The sequence below is a fragment of the Dreissena polymorpha genome, chromosome 13, assembly GCF_020536995.1.
Source record: "Dreissena polymorpha isolate Duluth1 chromosome 13, UMN_Dpol_1.0, whole genome shotgun sequence".
In the NCBI taxonomy this organism is placed as follows: Eukaryota; Metazoa; Mollusca; class Bivalvia; order Myida; family Dreissenidae; genus Dreissena; species Dreissena polymorpha.
Genome location: NC_068367.1, coordinates 23406075 through 23426405, shown reverse-complemented (window position 1 = coordinate 23426405; position 20331 = coordinate 23406075). Strand labels below are relative to the sequence as shown.

The following is a 20331-nucleotide window of genomic DNA, read 5'->3' as shown; positions in this document are numbered from 1 at the left end:
AAAACTCTTGCTTATACATTTAGTCAACTGTTTGCAAGACGGTTACGATGGATTTCATGGTGCGAAAGACAATGTGTATTTTTAGTCACTAAAACGAAACTGAAAGTAAAACTGAAGGCATTTGATAAGCGTCTAACTAATCAGAGCGCTCATAATAGTGTTCATGTGATGCACGTGATCAAGCCGGCAGTCATGTGATTATTTTTTCCACGGATCAAATTGTACACTGTCAACTTTTTCTCCAAACGAAGCACATCAGAATTGCAAGGTTGGTTCTTTATTATATGACATTTCAATATGTTAAACTGCACGTAATCTTCTTTTTAAAAGTGAAACATTTGCTTGGTTGTAGTTTCTTTTTCAAAATATGCATTATAAGCTATGGGTGGGGAGTGCATTATGATTAACTAGATTTATATCAGATCAGTTCATTGATTGTTTACTCGCTGTCACATGAGGTAAGCGCGCAAAAAGAGTTAATCATCAGGCTCGTAAATTGATTTTACGACTAGGTAAAGGAATGACAATTATTTACATGAATGTCATTAAATTTAATAGTAGTTAATAATGTACTGATGTGCTTCACTACAATACAGTCATCATAGGATTTTCCGGGCTTATTTGGGGCTTTAATTCGGCCCGATTCCCTTGCTCAAAAGATATATATTTTGTGCATATAATGACTTCCCCTCTCAATGTATTAGAAATAAAAATATTTACAAAAATGTACAGTTTTCGTGATTTTTGTCAATTAGGTTTTTTTACCCAAGTTTCAGCATAATGTAATTTAGCAAAGTAGAACCAATTCATAGTGTTTTTAAGGGAGATGTAAAGAAAGCTCTCACTGTGGGCAATCATGCTTTTGACCTCCTGCACCAATACGGACACCATATCCACTATGCCATGGCTAGAACTACATGTATAAGTCATTTATATGTTCAGTTTACTGATTATGAAGGATAAAAAGTCCATACCCTGATCTGTATGTGCAGGATAATGTCATATACATACAGGAAAAATAGTACATACCCAGTTATGTGTGTAAAAAAAGTTTGATATCCTTCGTTTTCTTTCACTCCTATAAAATCAACCACACTCACATTTAATTTGATTTTATGAAATACTTATTATAAAACCTTGGTCATGATTCTGTATTAAGAACCAACAAAACAAAGAAATCTGGTGCTCTTGGTTTAAGATAACAACAAAATATGAGTTTTAGAATCTAAAAGATAGTATCTAAGAACACTTTTTATGCCCCCCTTCGAAGAAGAGGGGGTATATTGCTTTGCTCATGTCGGTCTGTCAGTTGGTCGGTCGGTCTGTCTGTCGGTCCGTCCACCAGGTGGTTGTCAGACGATAACTCGCTTGGGCCTAGGATCATGAAACTTCATAGGTACATTGATCATGACTTGCAGATGACCCCTATTGATTTTGAGGTCACTAGGTCAAAGGTCAAGGTCACGGTGACCCGAAATAGTAAAATGGTTTCCGGATGATAACTCAAGAACGCATACGCCTAGGATCATGAAACTTCATGGGTATATTGATCATGACTCGCAGATGACCCCTATTGATTTTTAGGTCACTTGGTCAAAGGTCAGGGTGACCCGAAATAGTAAAATGGTTTCCGGATGATAACTCAAGAATGCATACGCCTAGGATCATGAAACTTCATGGGTAGATTGATCATGACTCGCAGATGACCCCTATTGATTTTGAGGTCACTAGGTCAAAGGTCAAGGTCACGGTGACCCGAAATAGTAAAATGATTTTTGGATGATAATTCAAGAACGCATATGCCTAGGATCATGAAACTTTATAGGTAGATTGATCATGACTCTCAGATGACCCCTATTGATTTTGAGGTCACTAGGTCAAAGGTCAAGGTCACGGTGACCCGAAATAGTAAAATGATTTTCGGAGGATAACTTAAGAACGCATATGCCTAGGATCATGAAACTTCATAGGTAGATTGAGCATGACTCGCAGATGACCCCTATTGATTTTGAGGTCACAAGGTCAAAGGTCAAGGTCAGGGTGACCCGAAATAGTAAAATGATTTTCTGATGATAACTCAAGAACGCTTTTGCCTAGGATCATGACACTTCATAGGTACATTGATCGTGACTTGCAGATGACCCCTATTGATTTTCAGATCACTAGGTCAAAGGTCGAGGTCACAGTGACAAATGTCGTATTCACACAATGGCTGCCAGTACAACGGACAGCCCATATGGGGGGCATGCATGTTTTACAAACAGCCCTTGTTTTAGTAGATGTTGTACAATCAACTATAATTTTGCTAATATCCATTTTATAATAGTATGTTGGTGTACTTACAGTACTGGTAGTCTATTTTTATGAATGAAAGCAAAATTACAACTCAACACATTGATAGGATAAGGTTTAAAATTTCATAGTTGCAAGCTTGCCTTCTTAGACGTTAAGATGTAAAATTTGGAGTTAAATGTCTCACATGGTATTGATAAGGATCAAAAGTCAATGTACCTCCAAAGTAGCTGAATATACAATATACAATAATTAAAATAGGGTTCTTTTTTCATAGTATAATTTTCCACGTTATATTGGTGTAATTTGGTAAAATATTTCTAATACTGCAAAAAAATATAAATATACACAGGTTGTCTTATGACCCATAGACCAAATCAGTGCAACAAATAGCATGCATTCGTTTCAACCAGATGCCAGGTTGTCTAAGTTGGTAAATTTCCTTACTAGTGTTTGTTCCATCAATTGTGTTTGAGCCTCCACTTGGCAGACTATTCCTGTCATGTTTACTGACATGCTGTTAAGAGAACATAGTGGGATACCTTGAGTAAGCCTTAAAAGATAATAGGAGGTTTGAAGTTTATGTTTGAGAAAGAAATAGCCACCTGCTTAACGTAGATATTAGAGCACCATGCTTATTGTCCTGACTGTTGTGGTTTTGAGCCACACACTTGTCTGACTTTTTCTTGCAGAGTTACTTTAACAATGTATGAATATATAATTATTCACTAATCACAGTTTTAATAAAATATCTTTGATCAACCCACCCATATATCACATTATTCTATATTTATATAATATTCTACTCCCAGATGGGGTGTAGGGACATTCTGCTGTGCAGTTGCATTGTGGGACTTTTGGGAGCAGCAGTTTCCCAGAAGCTGTTTTTCAAGTCATTCAAAGACCTCAATATAGCCCAGGTATGTATATCTGAACAGGACCTGCTATTAGTACATGTAGATGGGAAATAATTGTGTTTATGAATCTCTTCAGGGCTCCAAATATCCTACATGAAAACTTACAACAATACCAAGTAAATGGTATATTTCAAATCATGATTACCTTGTTAGATTATTGTTTTATGAAATGTACAAAACATTTAACAGTTATTAATCTTACTTCGTGGATTTTTTGCTCATTTCAGTCAAATGCAGACTTTTTAGTCTTCATGTTCTTTTCACAAGGTATATCATAGCATTAGGGTAACTCGGAAAGTTAACCTAGAATTCATTTGATTTGAAAAAATGTGTTTGATTGAAAGTTAAGTATTGACTTAAATTTTTTAATATATTCCAGGATAAACAAAGAACTGTTTACAAGCATGAGCCAAATCGGCTTTTTACTTCAGTAGAAAATCTAAGGAAACATCTGGTAAGTAAAAACTGTCATTATCTCGTAAGTCTGACAAACTTTGAAAGACTACCACTAGTTATATCAACACCACCCCAATATGTAAATTTTGCAAATGAAATGTGATATAAGTTATTTACAAACCTGAAAACAGTGAAAATAAACTTTTATAATAGTTCTTATCATGCTGAGGGAAAACCGTGTATAATCAAGTACAAAATAATAAATGTTTGCATCCATTTGGTGTTGTGTGACCTTTACCAATTGTCAAGGCTACAAATGTAAATTAATTTGAGTTTCCATATGTAAAGAAAGATGAAAAATTATGGACAATATGGGATGAGAATTCATCATAAATGCAATTCCTACTTTAGCTTCTGTGTTTGGTTGCCAGGGTAACGGAGGGCAGCAGTGTCAGGACAACAGAACATCGTGCCCGGACACAGCCACCTGCTGTCAGACATCTTTCTCAACATTCGGTTGCTGCACCCTGGAAAATGTGAGATAATTAATATCATGCTCAGAAGTAGAGTATAGTTACGTAATCAAATGTCACTGATTGAGATTACATTGGTATTTCAATGACTTTCAACCACAGGTATTTGGACATGGCCAAGTCATCCATGACCCCTTGTAAAGCACATGAAATTAAACAATAATCAAGCAGTATCGATATGGTATTAAACAATTTTTTTAATAACTTTGACATAAAAATTGAATGTGATATATATGTATATTATATCATATTTTTTGTCAATGTAATGAAAATGTTGTTTTATGACATATTGATAGTGTTTGTGTGAATTGGCCACCACACATCCCTCACTTTTGCTATCAACAATTCCAGACTGGGAATTAGTATTTTTAAGTTGTGATGATATAATTCAATAAAAATGTGCCACTTGTGAATTAATAGAATATTACATGAACACTTGTGAAAACCCACACATATTATTGAAATATATTATTAAATATATATTAATTGCAAGTTTGTTAAAACATGTCCCTGAGGTCAAGATTGGCCCTGCCCTTGGGGTTACTAATTATATTTTCTAATTTCAATATGCATAATCTTTTAAACAAGAATAATGTCAAACATAAATTTGAACACTTGCATAATGTCATAAATAATTTCAACCTTCATGTGAAAATTTTAATTTTTAAATGTGCATTGTTTCAAATAATAATTAAAACACCTGCAGAATGTCAAATATTAATTTTAACCTGCTGCATTTCAATTACTTTTTTCAATACCAGCATAATTTCAAATATCAATTTCAGGACCCTCCTGTTAAGATGAGATGTCAGATCATTTGTTCTAATACTCATTCATCTTGTTTCAAACCTGCTACATCGTAACATGATGCAATTTTTAAAATACTCAACAATCTGTACATAACAGTTTAGTTCCTACATGTCTCAGTTATGGAGATAGGGCGTTTGTGTCCTTTTTGTGTAAAGAAAAATTTAATTATCTAAGCTACCGTTTCACGGTTGATTATCAAACTGTACAAGGACTCAAGTTCAAATGTTTATCTACTTGTCACAAGGAAACAATCATTTGATATCACAAAGGGATGATCATTTGACATTGATTTATGTGAACTTCAAATAAAAATTCATATGACTATTGACTATTGTACCAAATACAGACAATGTTATGTGCACTTTACACTTGATCGCTATCTCTGACACAATAATTCTAACAATGTTATGTACACTTGACCGCTATCTCTGACACAATTCTTACAATGTTATGTGCAGTTTACACTTGACCGCTATCTCTGACACAATGATTAACTGCTATTCCTGACACGATGATTCTGGCCGCTATCTCTGACACATTTATTCTATCAATTGTAAAGAAAGCATGTAAGACATTTCTAAAAGAAGTTTTGGAGAATTGACCTTGTTTGAATAATCATATGTGATCATATGTTACCTTCTTAAAATGATATTTGAATTCTTTCAGTCAATAACTGGTTCTAGGCCCAGAAAACAGAGAGCGTTTCAATAAACCCGAAGCTTTCGATGCAATCGAGCTAAAATAAATAGGTTCAAACTAAACTAAATATCCTATTTTAAGTGTAATTTTGAGCAAAAAGCATCAGAATCAAAGAGCAAAAAATATTTGTCTTCATCTAAAGTGTCAAGCTCTTGAGTTCTCACCTCTTAGCCATTCTTTTTGAAATGCTTTATCATGTCTTTAAGCAATTTTTAGGCCCACCCCCCTCCCCTTAGAAGAAGAGGGGGTATATTGTTTTGCTGGATGTCTGTCTGTCAGTCGGTCTGTCTTTCAGTCTGTCGGTAGACCAGTTTGTTTCCCATCAATAACTCGTTAACCAATCGACCATCAGCTTGATACTTGGCGTGTGCATTGGCCTTGGACAGTAGATGACCCCTATGGAAATTGGGGTCACTAGGTCAAAGGTCAAGGTCACTATCACAATAAGTGTGAAAATAGTTTCTGATCAATAACTTGTCAACGAATCGACCGATTGGCTTGATACTTCACATGTGTATTGGCCTTTAACAGTAGATGACCCCTATTGAAATTGGGGTCACTAGGTCAAAGAACAAGGTCATATCACAAATGTGAAAATCGTTTCCGATCAATACCTTGTCAAGAATTGAGCGCTTGGCTTGATACTTCACATGTGCATTGGCCTTGTACAGTAATTGACCCCTGTTGAAATTGGGGTCACTAGGTCAAAGGTCAAGGTCACTATCACACCAAGTGTGAAGATCATTTCCGATCAATAACTCATCAACGAATTGACACATTGGTTTGAAACTTCATATGTGCATTGGCATGGACAGTAGATGAACTCTATTGGAATTGGGGTCAGTAGGTCAAAGGTCACTGTCACACTTAGAGTGAAATCGTTTCCAATCAATAACTCGTCAACATGGATTGGCTTGATACTTTCCATGTGCATTGGCTTGGACAGTAAATTACCCCAATAGACTGATCCCGGAAAAGCACGAGTTTAGAAAAACCCACTAATCACCCCGGTACAAACAACGCTGGTCCATTATATCGACCAATGATAGCTTCCTTTAAAGAATAACGGTTTATACGGTGTGTGATTTTGAAAGGATTATAAATGGGTCATGATAATTTGTACCAGCAGATTAGTGGGTTTTTCCAAAAAGTTGCTTTTTCCGGGATACATATATTGAAATTATAGACACTAGTTCAAAGCGCTGTTTTTGGGGGGGCGGGGTATTTTTGCGATTGCGGAACTCTTGTTTAATTTATGTTTTTAAACAATAAATTTGAAACAGAAACTACAGCTCGTCAAAAATGCAAAGAATACCCAATGACACCACATATTGTGAGATGTTGCACGTTCAAATAATTATGGTTATAACTGAACTCAATGGAATATTAAGATTTGAACAATTTGGGAAAATAATTTTAAAATGTTTGGTTAAAAATGGTCCCAAAATGTCAACTGGCAATTTTAAACATGATATACCACCAATATAAAAGTATGCACATATTAACATTATATTGTTTCATGAGGTTGTTGTAATGTTGCTTATTGTTTAAGGAGTTGCTTGTAGAAATTACTTATAAACATAATACAAGGTATGTATATGTTCTGCCAGGAGTTATTTAGCTTCCCTTGGAAGTCTTATTTGAAATTGAATTAAAAAAAAAGAATGTTAATCTTAAAACCAATCTTAGTTTTCATGTAGGCAAACTGCAATGTATGACTTTAAATCACTTGTTTTAATTTACACATCTATTTCAAAATTTGGCCGTAACTTCCTAGTTGTGTGACAGTTTTACAATGAACATGTACATGATGCAAAAAACACTTTGAGAAAAAAGTCAAAAAGGAAGTAAACACGACTCACACTGGGATGTTTTGATCAGAAAATCTTAAAATGCTTTTATATACTTAAAACAGTTTAATATCTGAACAATGTCCCAGGATGTTTACTAATGTAAATGACAAACAGTAATTTGACACTAACCATTTTGCATTAACATTTTTCAATGATATTAAAACACATCTGCGTTCTTCCTGATGTATTTTTCCACATACATGGAACTAAACTGATAGTTAAATGGATAGAGTACCTTACAATTATTACTTTAAAGCTAACAAGCTTTTGCTAGGATGTAACTTTATATAACTGTATATATAACTGTATATACTAAAGATAACCCTTAAGGACAATGAAAATAAAAGTGCACCTCCAAAATTTACTCTGAATCCTTTTTATGCCCCTTGATCGAATGATCGGGGTATATTGTTTTTGGCCTGTCTGTCTGTCTCTCTCTCATTGTATGTGTCTGTCTGTCTGTCTGTCTGTCTGTCCGTCCGTCCGTCCGTCCGTCCGTCCGTCCGTCCGTCCGTCTGACTGACTGACTGTCTGTCTGCCATTTTATGTCTCAAAAAACTTTAACCTTGGTCATACCTTTTGCAATATTGATAATAGCAACTTGAAATTTGGCATACATGTGTACCTCATGGAGCTGCACATTTTGAGTGGTGAAAGGTCAAGGTCAAAGGTAAGCAAAAAATCAAAGCGGCACATTAGGGGGCATTGTGTTTCTGACAAGCACATCTCTTGATTTTTTAAAGGAAAGTCACTTCTTTAGCTCACCTGAGCTAGCACGAATGTTAATCTGTTTTGGTCAGGCTATATTAGTCAATAAGCGCCATGCATGGTCATTTTATAGCTAATAATAGCATGAGAGACAATTTTTTTTATCAAATCTTGATGAAACATGGTCAGAATGTTTATCTTGATAATATCTAGACCTAGATTGATTATGGATTATCACAAGTGACAAATAAGGTCAATAGGTCAAATCGCAGAATAATCTTGAAACAACTTTTCAGGCAACATTTAGGACTCAATCTTGATGAAACTTGGTCAGATTGTTGTTCTGTCCAGTATCTAGTTGATGAAACTTGGTCAGATTGTTGTTCTGTCCAGTATCTAGGCATGAAACTTGGTCAGATTGTTGTTCTGTCAAGTATCTAGGCTGAGTTTGAATCTGGATCACGTGCAGCCAACAAGGTCACAAGGTCAAATCATAGAAAACTTTGTTGCAGCTCAAAGAGGTCACTTTCATAACTTAATCTGATTATGATAAATTGAACCCGAATTTAAGGAATCTTCAACCAATATGTTTATATGTTTTATTGAATTCTCTGCTTTGCTCTTGCCTGTGATTATGTCAGAAATGGAATACATATATTTTTATTTTTATTGCACTGGCTCCAATGTTTTGGAGCCGAATCCTGTCAAACAACTGGTCAGTAAGTTGTTTCCTTATCATGCAATAAAATAAGTTTGAGCAAATCTATAAAAAAAAAATTAATGAGAAATTGCTGCATGGTGTTTCTATAATGGCTGCAGGCGGTATGCTGCCAGGACATGAGGCACTGCTGTCCTCAGGGTTTGAAGTGTGATCTGCAGCGCCAGGCGTGCATTAACAGCGATACCACCATCCTTTGGGCAGAAAAACCAGATACAACCATACTTACCTATGGTAAATATGTGCTGATATTATCAGGGACACTTAGCGGATTGTTATTCAAACTCTCTGAGCAGCAATATTTAGCTTATTGTCCCCTACCAGTTTCACCGGAGGGGACTTATGGTTTGCGCTCTGTTCGTTACACTTTTCTGGATCCTGTGATAACTTTAAAAGTTCTTTATATTTTATCATGAAACTTGAAACATGGATAGATGGCAATATGGACATTATGCACGTCAGTTCATTTTGTTCCTACGTCAAAAATTCTGGTTGCTATGGCAACAAATAGAAGAGAAATACAGCTGAAAATGGTGGTTTTCTGGATCCTGCAATGACTTTAAAAGTTCTTCATATTTTTTAATGAAACTTGAAACATGGATAGATGGCAATATGGACATTATGCCATCATTTCATTTTGTTCCTACTTAAAAAATTCTGGTTGCTATTTCAATAAATAGACTAGAAATACTGCTGAAAATGGTGGTTTTCTGGATCCTGCGATAACTTTAAAAGTTCTTATTATTTTTTCATGAAACTTGAAAAATGGATAGATGACAATATGTACATTATGCAAGTAATTTCATTTTGTTCCTTCGTCAAAAATTCTGGTTGCTATGGCAACAAATAATAATATATAAAAAAATTCTGACAATGGTGGAATTTCTGACAATGGTGGAGCCGGTAGGGGACATAAATTGTATTTCTTGGCAATAGTCTTGTTTTATTTAGAGTGTGTAGCCATTACGTAAGAAAAAACAAGCTAGCATGAAAATATTTTAATGAGGTTTTACCATAGTTGAAAGTCCTGGTTATTAGATTAGTATATGGCAAAAATTGGTCTCATCAAGATGAATGGTCAATAAATGTGGTCAATACATTTGCAGATTATAATCAAGCTTGAACTTTGGTTACAGCAAGCTTGCATGAAGATCTAGCTTAGCTTGTGGTTGTTATGGAGCTTAGTGGGTTCAAGGTCATGTTCTCTGTTACTAAAGATAGAAAAACAGTTTCCGCACAATGAATTTCCTTTACTTAACATAGAAATACAATTTTCATAAAATATCTTGAGTTCAACATTCTTTAAAATTTGTATTTTAAATATGCTAGCCCAGCAGGTGTGTTACCTTTCAATTTTAAAAAAGAAAAGGAAAGTGGAAAAGGGGTACCTGATTCAAATAACGTTTTGATTCCAGCATATTTGAATTGATTTCTTAATAAAGGTTAAAAAGTATAAAATTTATGAAATAAAACATTCTTAAGTAATCAGCAATTTTAGCCTGGCATCATGGGAAACAAAGACAAGTCATTACTAATCAAGCATTTCCACTTTACAAAATGAATTTATTCTCTTTGGATAAGAAAATCATAACAATCTAGAAAGTCATTTAACCAGGTGATTCAATTGCATGTAAATACTAGGTGCTTAATGACTTTTCCAATGCAAAATATGGTTACAAGTACTGTTGAAACCCGATGGCTCAAACTCGTCAGGACCAACAACAAAAGTTTGAGCCATTAGGAATTTGTGCCAACCGATTTCTAATATACTTATGTTAACTAACATGAATATGCAATATATTTACATCTCAAGATGAAGTGTATTCATACTACCTAAACTTCGTACTACTTTCTTCTTTTGAATTAAGAAGAATCAAATATAAACTTGCTTGCAATCAAACGAATATCATTAAATAAATATATATTATATCAGCCCTTTTTTCTTAGCACATTTACGGGTACATGTAAAGAATCAGCACTAAGAAACAAAACATACATAATGATTATATGCACACTTCTGAAATATTAAAACACAACAAGTATTTATTTTTTCTCTCGTTAAAAAAAAATAATTATGACATGATGTATAGATACAAAGTTTTCTATTCCATCAAGTTGACAGATTAAATATTGTGATGCAGCTCTTCCAGCCATAATACTAAAGCATCTACAAAAAACTCCAGATTGTATACAAAATATCATCTTTTACTCAAATCAATTAACGGTTGAGTCAATGACATGTTTGCACTTATGGTGAGTCTTTAATCAAGGGCTCCTAATTGATTAACAGCTGTATGCCACCCGAAGCGAGTTCGAGCAAAACAAACAAAAGAATGTGTGAAAATTATGACCGGGACTGTGAGAACAGTTTGAGCCATCCGATAATTCAACCCTCGCCAAATCAAGCCATCTGACAGAAATTTAGATGAATATATAGCAATAAAAAATTGGTTCTTCGAGGAGAGTTCGAGCTAACCAAAAATTCGAGCCAATCATGTTGGGGCCATCGGGCTTTGACTTAAATGCTCTCGGTGTTTATTGATGTTTTTCTTGTAGATTTAATATTTATGAATGAAGAAATGTTTTGCTTTTTCACAATCTCTGAATTCTGGCTATGATATTTTATTTGCCAGGTGGCTGGCATAATAGAATTTTTCATTTACATATTTATAATTTTAGCATTGGTGAACAAACGAAGCATATTTTGAGGACTAGTTTGGATCAAGTCAATGCCATTAAACTTAATGTGTAGACAACTTCCATACAGTCCAAGCATTGGATTGCACAAATAATTAAAGAAACTTAATCGGTAAAATGTCAAATACCTGGTTTTCTGATATTTTCATGTTTGTATAATGTTTCAGTGGAAGATACAGAAGCAGTGAAATGTGATGAAAGCCATGAATGCCCTACTGGAAACACCTGCTGTAAACTGGACTCAGGTGAATGGGGCTGTTGTCCACTCCCCAAAGCAGTCTGCTGTGATGACCATGTCCACTGTTGTCCAGAGAACACAAAGTGTGATGTGAGTGCAGGCAAGTGTAACCGTGGAAACCAAGTGCTAGACTGGTTTGTGAAATCTCCAGCCAAGACCCTGGAAGCAGTGAAATGTGATGCAAGCCATGAATGCCCAACTGGAAACACCTGCTGTAAACTGGATTCAGGTGAATGGGGCTGTTGTCCACTCCCAAAAGCAGTTTGCTGTGATGACCATGTCCACTGTTGTCCAGAGAACACAAAGTGTGATGTGAGTGCAGGCAAATGTAACCGTGGAAATGAAATACTAGACTGGTTTGTGAAATCTTCAGCCAAGACCCTGAAAGCAGTGAAATGTGATGAAAGCCATGAATGCCCTACTGGAAACACCTGCTGTAAACTGGACTCAGGTGAATGGGGCTGTTGTCCACTCCCAAAAGCAGTCTGCTGTGATGACCATGTCCACTGTTGTCCAGAGAACACAAAGTGTGATGTGAGTGCAGGCAAGTGTAATCGTGGAAACCAAGTGCTAGACTGGTTTGTAAAATCTCCAGCCAAGACCCTGGAAGCAGTGAAATGTGATGAAAGCCATGAATGCCCTACAGGAAATACCTGCTGTAAACTGGACTCAGGTGAATGGGGCTGTTGTCCACTCCCTAAAGCAGTCTGCTGTGATGACCATGTACACTGTTGTCCAGAGAACACAAAGTGTGATGTGAGTGCAGGCAAGTGTAACCGTGGAAACCAAGTCCTAGACTGGTTTGTGAAATCTCCAGCCAAGGCCCTGGAAGCAGTGAAGTGTGATGCAAGCCATGAATGCCCTACTGGAAACACCTGCTGTAAACTGGACTCGGGTGAATGGGGCTGTTGTCCACTCCCTAAAGCAGTCTGCTGTGATGACCATGTCCACTGTTGTCCAGAGAACACAAAGTGTGATGTGAGTGCAGGCAAGTGTAACCGTGGAAACCAAGTGCTAGACTGGTTTGTGAAATCTGCTGCCAAGACCCTGGAAGCAGTGAAATGTGATGAAAGCCATGAATGCCCTACTGGAAACACCTGCTGTAAACTGGACTCAGGGGAATGGGGCTGTTGTCCACTCCCCAAAGCAGTCTGCTGTGATGACCATGTCCACTGTTGTCCAGAGAACACAAAGTGTGATGTGAGTGCAGGCAAGTGTAACCGTGGAAACCAAGTGCTAGACTGGTTTGTGAAATCTCCAGCCAAGACCCTGGGAGCAGTGAAATGTGATGAAAGCCATGAATGCCCTACTGGAAACACCTGCTGTAAACTTGACTCGGGTGAATGGGGCTGTTGTCCACTCCCCAAAGCAGTCTGCTGTGATGACCATGTCCACTGTTGTCCAGAGAACACAAAGTGTGATGTGAGTGCTGGCAAGTGTAACCGTGGAAACGAAATGCTTGACTGGTTTGTGAAATCTCCAGCCAAGACCCTGGAAGCAGTGAAATGTGATGAAAGCCATGAATGCCCTACTGGAAACACCTGCTGTAAACTGGACTCAGGTGAATGGGGCTGTTGTCCACTCCCTAAAGCAGTCTGCTGTGATGACCATGTCCACTGTTGTCCAGAAAATACAAAGTGTGATGTGAGTGCAGGCAAGTGTAACCGTGGAAACCAAGTGCTAGACTGGTTTGTGAAATCACCAGCCAAGACCTTGGGAGCAGTGAAATGTGATGAAAGCCATGAATGCCCTACTGGAAACACCTGCTGTAAACTGGACTCAGGTGAATGGGGCTGTTGTCCACTCCCAAAAGCAGTCTGCTGTGATGACCATGTCCACTGTTGTCCAGAGAACACAAAGTGTGATGTGAGTGCAGGCAAGTGTAACCGTGGAAACCAAATGCTAGACTGGTTTGTGAAATCTCCAGCCAAGACCCTGGAAGCAGTGAAATGTGATGAAAGCCATGAATGCCCTACTGGAAACACCTGCTGTAAACTTGACTCGGGTGAATGGGGCTGTTGTCCACTCCCCAAAGCAGTCTGCTGTGATGACCATGTCCACTGTTGTCCAGAGAACACAAAGTGTGATGTGAGTGCTGGCAAGTGTAACCGTGGAAACGAAATGCTTGACTGGTTTGTGAAATCTCCAGCCAAGACCCTGGAAGCAGTGAAATGTGATGAAAGCCATGAATGCCCTACTGGAAACACCTGCTGTAAACTGGACTCAGGTGAATGGGGCTGTTGTCCACTCCCTAAAGCAGTCTGCTGTGATGACCATGTCCACTGTTGTCCAGAAAATACAAAGTGTGATGTGAGTGCAGGCAAGTGTAACCGTGGAAACCAAGTGCTAGACTGGTTTGTGAAATCACCAGCCAAGACCTTGGGAGCAGTGAAATGTGATGAAAGCCATGAATGCCCTACTGGAAACACCTGCTGTAAACTGGACTCAGGTGAATGGGGCTGTTGTCCACTCCCAAAAGCAGTCTGCTGTGATGACCATGTCCACTGTTGTCCAGAGAACACAAAGTGTGATGTGAGTGCAGGCAAGTGTAACCGTGGAAACCAAATGCTAGACTGGTTTGTGAAATCTCCAGCCAAGACCCTGGAAGCAGTGAAATGTGATGAAAGCCATGAATGCCCTACTGGAAACACCTGCTGTAAACTGGACTCAGGTGAATGGGGCTGTTGTCCACTTCCCAAAGCAGTCTGCTGTGATGACCATGTCCACTGTTGTCCAGAGAACACAAAGTGTGATGTGAGTGCAGGCAAGTGTAATCGTGGAAACCAAATGCTAGAATGGTTTGTGAAAACTCCAGCAAAGACCCTGGAAGCAGTGAAATGTGATGAAAGCCATGAATGCCCTACTGGAAACACCTGCTGTAAACTGGACTCAGGTGAATGGGGCTGTTGTCCACTCCCCAAAGCAGTCTGCTGTGATGACCATGTCCACTGTTGTCCAGAAAATACCAAGTGTGATGTGAGTGCAGGCAAGTGTAACCGTGGAAACCAAGTGCTAGACTGGTTTGTGAAATCTCCAGCCAAGACCCTGGGAGCAGTGAAATGTGATGAAAGCCATGAATGCCCTACTGGAAACACCTGCTGTAAACTGGACTCAGGTGAATGGGGCTGTTGTCCACTCCCCAAAGCAGTTTGCTGTGATGACCATGTCCACTGTTGTCCAGAGAACACAAAGTGTGATGTGAGTGCAGGCAAGTGTAACCGTGGAAACCAAGTGCTAGACTGGTTTGTGAAATCTCCAGCCAAGACCCTGGGAGCAGTGAAATGCGATGAAAGCCATGAATGCCCTTCTGGAAACACCTGCTGTAAACTGGACTCAGGTGAATGGGGCTGTTGTCCACTCCCTAAAGCAGTCTGCTGTGATGACCATGTCCACTGTTGTCCAGAGAACACAAAGTGTGATGTGAGTGCAGGCAAGTGTAACCGTGGAAACCAAGTGCTAGACTGGTTTGTGAAATCTCCAGCCAAGACCCTGGAAGCAGTGAAATGTGATGAAAGCCATGAATGCCCTACTGGAAACACCTGCTGTAAACTGGACTCGGGTGAATGGGGCTGTTGTCCACTCCCCAAAGCAGTCTGCTGTGATGACCATGTCCACTGTTGTCCAGAGAACACAAAGTGTGATGTGAGTGCAGGCAAGTGTAACCGTGGAAACCAAGTGCTAGACTGGTTTGTGAAATCTCCAGCCAAGACCCTGGGAGCAGTGAAATGTGATGAAAGCCATGAATGCCCTACTGGAAACACCTGCTGTAAACTGGACTCAGGTGAATGGGGCTGTTGTCCACTCCCCAAAGCAGTCTGCTGTGATGACCATGTCCACTGTTGTCCAGAGAACACAAAGTGTGATGTGAGTGCAGGCAAGTGTAACCGTGGAAACCAAGTGCTAGACTGGTTTGTGAAATCTGCTGCCAAGACCCTGGGAGCAGTGAAATGTGATGAAAGCCATGAATGCCCTACTGGAAACACCTGCTGTAAACTGGACTCAGGTGAATGGGGCTGTTGTCCACTTCCCAAAGCAGTCTGCTGTGATGACCATGTCCACTGTTGTCCAGAGAACACAAAGTGTGATGTGAGTGCAGGCAAGTGTAATCGTGGAAACCAAATGCTAGAATGGTTTGTGAAAACTCCAGCAAAGACCCTGGAAGCAGTGAAATGTGATGAAAGCCATGAATGCCCTACTGGAAACACCTGCTGTAAACTGGACTCAGGTGAATGGGGCTGTTGTCCACTCCCTAAAGCAGTCTGCTGTGATGACCATGTCCACTGTTGTCCAGAAAATACCAAGTGTGATGTGAGTGCAGGCAAGTGTAACCGTGGAAACCAAGTGCTAGACTGGTTTGTGAAATCTCCAGCCAAGACCCTGGGAGCAGTGAAATGTGATGAAAGCCATGAATGCCCTACTGGAAACACCTGCTGTAAACTGGACTCAGGTGAATGGGGCTGTTGTCCACTCCCTAAAGCAGTTTGCTGTGATGACCATGTCCACTGTTGTCCAGAGAACACAAAGTGTGATGTGAGTGCAGGCAAGTGTAACCGTGGAAACCAAGTGCTAGACTGGTTTGTGAAATCTCCAGCCAAGACCCTGGGAGCAGTGAAATGCGATGAAAGCCATGAATGCCCTTCTGGAAACACCTGCTGTAAACTGGACTCAGGTGAATGGGGCTGTTGTCCACTCCCTAAAGCAGTCTGCTGTGATGACCATGTCCACTGTTGTCCAGAGAACACAAAGTGTGATGTGAGTGCAGGCAAGTGTAACCGTGGAAACCAAGTGCTAGACTGGTTTGTGAAATCTCCAGCCAAGACCCTGGAAGCAGTGAAATGTGATGAAAGCCATGAATGCCCTACTGGAAACACCTGCTGTAAACTGGACTCGGGTGAATGGGGCTGTTGTCCACTCCCAAAAGCAGTCTGCTGTGATGACCATGTCCACTGTTGTCCAGAGAACACAAAGTGTGATGTGAGTGCAGGCAAGTGTAACCGTGGAAACCAAGTGCTAGACTGGTTTGTGAAATCTCCAGCCAAGACCCTGGGAGCAGTGAAATGTGATGAAAGCCATGAATGCCCTACTGGAAACACCTGCTGTAAACTGGACTCAGGTGAATGGGGCTGTTGTCCACTCCCCAAAGCAGTCTGCTGTGATGACCATGTCCACTGTTGTCCAGAGAACACAAAGTGTGATGTGAGTGCAGGCAAGTGTAACCGTGGAAACCAAGTGCTAGACTGGTTTGTGAAATCTGCTGCCAAGACCCTGGGAGCAGTGAAATGTGATGAAAGCCATGAATGCCCTACTGGAAACACCTGCTGTAAACTGGACTCAGGTGAATGGGGCTGTTGTCCACTCCCCAAAGCAGTTTGCTGTGATGACCATGTCCACTGTTGTCCAGAGAACACAAAGTGTGATGTGAGTGCAGGCAAGTGTAACCGTGGAAACCAAATGCTAGACTGGTTTGTGAAATCTTCAGCCAAGACCCTGGGAGCAGTGAAATGCGATGAAAGCCATGAATGCCCTTCTGGAAACACCTGCTGTAAACTGGACTCAGGTGAATGGGGCTGTTGTCCACTTCCTAAAGCAGTCTGCTGTGATGACCATGTCCACTGTTGTCCAGAGAACACAAAGTGTGATGTGAGTGCAGGCAAGTGTAACCGTGGAAATCAAGTGCTAGACTGGTTTGTGAAATCTCCAGCCAAGACCCTGGAAGCAGTGAAATGTGATGAAAGCCATGAATGCCCTACTGGAAACACCTGCTGTAAACTGGACTCGGGTGAATGGGGCTGTTGTCCACTCCCCAAAGCAGTCTGCTGTGATGACCATGTCCACTGTTGTCCAGAGAACACAAAGTGTGATGTGAGTGCAGGCAAGTGTAACCGTGGAAACCAAGTGCTAGACTGGTTTGTGAAATCTCCAGCCAAGACCCTGGGAGCAGTGAAATGTGATGAAAGCCATGAATGCCCTACTGGAAACACCTGCTGTAAACTGGACTCAGGTGAATGGGGCTGTTGTCCACTCCCCAAAGCAGTCTGCTGTGATGACCATGTCCACTGTTGTCCAGAGAACACAAAGTGTGATGTGAGTGCTGGGAAGTGTAATCGTGGAAATCAAGTGCTAGACTGGTTTGTGAAATCTCCAGCTAGAGTAAGTCTGACTGATGTGATATGTCCTGATGGCTCTGAGTGTCAAGATGGAGAGACGTGCTGTCAAATGAATGGACAGACCAGCTCTTACGGTTGTTGTCCTTTACCAAATGTAAGTTATACAAGAAATATCTTTAAAAGAAGATATACAAATAGTTGTTAATTGTGGTCAGTGTTTATTAACAATTAAACGTTATATCTATGAGATCAAAAATAGCAAATGCCGTTTTTTTTCTGCGCAGTTTTTAGCAGCATCACACGCCAATTACGGGGTGTTGCGTCAGATTCGTGACTTATTTCGCTTTATTAGATATTATTACTCGGAAATCTATATTAACAGAATAGAAAAACACAAGAAGCATGAAAATAAATGAAAGCATATAGGTCAGCCGCCAACACTTGAATCTTATTTGATTCCATTATTAATAGTATCGTGAATCATTGTGCTCATGCTTAATGAATTGGTCTAAATGATAAATGTTTCTAATTAAATTAATCAAAATTGCTCCTTTTCATGCAATTGTTGAAAACACATTAAAAATGTATGATTGACATACCATAATAATATCGACAAATATCTTTATTTAGTATCTTTCTGATCAAAATAAGCTTCAAGTGCACATGCAATAGCGTTTATATAATGATTTCTGTAAATGACCGCAAACTGACCTTGATACCTTGGGGGTTGGAATGCAATGCATTAAAGTGAGGTTACAATTCCACAGCTGGAACGACAGATTGTTTAAAGCTCTAAAAATTTACATGTTTAATGGTCAATTTCAAAAACAATTTTAAATATTTTTGTCAAAGCGTATATCAGGTTACTGAACAACAATACTTAAATGATCTAAAATGTATGAGTGCACAGAATGCAAAATCGTATTAATTACCAAATATGATAACACAGCCTTTAAGTAGAAACGCTCTGGCGCTTTCATTCTTCTAAATATAAAGGGGCACACACTCTGTATTGATGTTGAGAATTGAGTGTGAAACTGCTCTATTTCTCAAACTTTATCATCAGAGATAAATTGTTTCATGCTGAAAACGCAGTTAACATCGTTGCTTAACGAACTGTAGTATCCCTTTTCATACCCTTTACTTCCCAAAAATAGAAAGTCGATGGAATAACATTAATGTTAATGTGAAATCTGTTTGTAGATTGCATGTTTTCTACTGTAAAAAGTTTCAGGCCTACCGGCAGGAAATTTTATATTCCAATTAATTGGTCGCTTACAAAGGTCATGCTAAGGTGAAAAGCTGGAGTAGACAGCTATGCAAAACAAAACTTTAAGAGAATTCAATTTATTATTGTGTTATTTCTTTGGAAAAGTGTTAATAATTCTTTTGAAGGTACCTTAATCTAATGAACCAATGTACCCAACTTAATTTACAAGTACAATTATACTTTTATTTGATTTTCACTTTCCAGGTCAGATTTGAAATATTTTATCAAACTCATTGAGAAATTGTTTTGATCTCGATAGTTGCGATGATTTTCTTTAAACTTTGAATTCTAAAACAAATTTTTATAAAGAGCCCATTCATAAAATATGCTTGTGTCAGTTTATAAGGAATGCTGCAGGCACCTTTACCTTTTAAGTCAGTCTGTCCTTCAATCCGTCAGTTTTCTTAGCCATGTGCAGCTCAACAAGTAATGCTTCTAACTTATTTACCAGCCTATTAACTTGCTCGTTTTGTTTTTTAGCTCACCCGAGCACATAGTGCTCAAAGGGAGCTTTTGGGACACCATTATGTTTGTTGACTGTCTGTGAATGAGTTGGATGTTAACTTTTTTTTATAATGACACCTCCTTAACTCTTAGACTGATTTAAACAAAAATGGACAGGAATTATCCCTGAATGACCCTCTTTCAAAGTTGTTGAAATTGTTAACGTCCATCAAATATGTAATCACCTGTTCTCGGTTACTGATAGGGTTTTATATTTGGTGCGTGACATTGATTGTTGTCCTATCCTATGTAAGTTCAAATTATGTCCATGCAGTCAATATTGGCCCCACTTTAGGGGTTACTTTTTATGCCCGCTTTAGGGTGGCATATTGCAGTCGGAATGGTAGTCTGTCTGTTTGTCCGTCCGTCCAGCATTCTTTTCCCAGTTTTTTTCCTCAACAGTTTGAGATATATACCAGATTTTAGGTGGGCAAGTCAATCTGCTAAACTTACAGATCAAGTTCGAGCTCTGTTCGGTCAATTTGTTTTTGACGAAATTATGGGTCTTGAACTTCAAATTTTTCTCTAGAATACCATTTTTCAGACTTTTTTCCTGACCGCTTACAGATATTTACCTTTTTAGTGTGTG

General features: G+C 38.9%; 1 protein-coding gene across 50 annotated transcripts in view; it reads left to right on the top strand.

The window, feature by feature from the left end:
- The first annotated feature begins 150 nt into the window (after positions 1 to 150).
- Positions 151 to 20331, top strand: part of LOC127856399 (uncharacterized) — a 32933-nt gene continuing 12752 nt past the window's right edge. Inside the window, exons 1-10 of one of the 50 annotated variants that reach the window (XM_052392583.1) lie at positions 151 to 268; positions 3105 to 3212; positions 3589 to 3663; positions 4037 to 4141; positions 9028 to 9160; positions 11791 to 11868; positions 12535 to 12756; positions 12979 to 13180; positions 13625 to 13846; positions 14291 to 18122. In XM_052392583.1, the coding sequence (XP_052248543.1) occupies positions 3105 to 3212; positions 3589 to 3663; positions 4037 to 4141; positions 9028 to 9160; positions 11791 to 11868; positions 12535 to 12756; positions 12979 to 13180; positions 13625 to 13846; positions 14291 to 18122 (4977 nt within the window). In that variant the 5' untranslated portion in view covers positions 151 to 268. Of the gene's footprint in view, positions 269 to 3104; positions 3213 to 3588; positions 3664 to 4036; positions 4142 to 9027; positions 9161 to 11790; positions 12757 to 12978; positions 13201 to 13402; positions 13423 to 13624; positions 13867 to 14068; positions 14089 to 14290; positions 18123 to 20331 lie in introns of all 50 variants that reach the window. The other 49 variants (XM_052392553.1, XM_052392552.1, XM_052392555.1 and 46 more) reach the window with 49 other exon arrangements.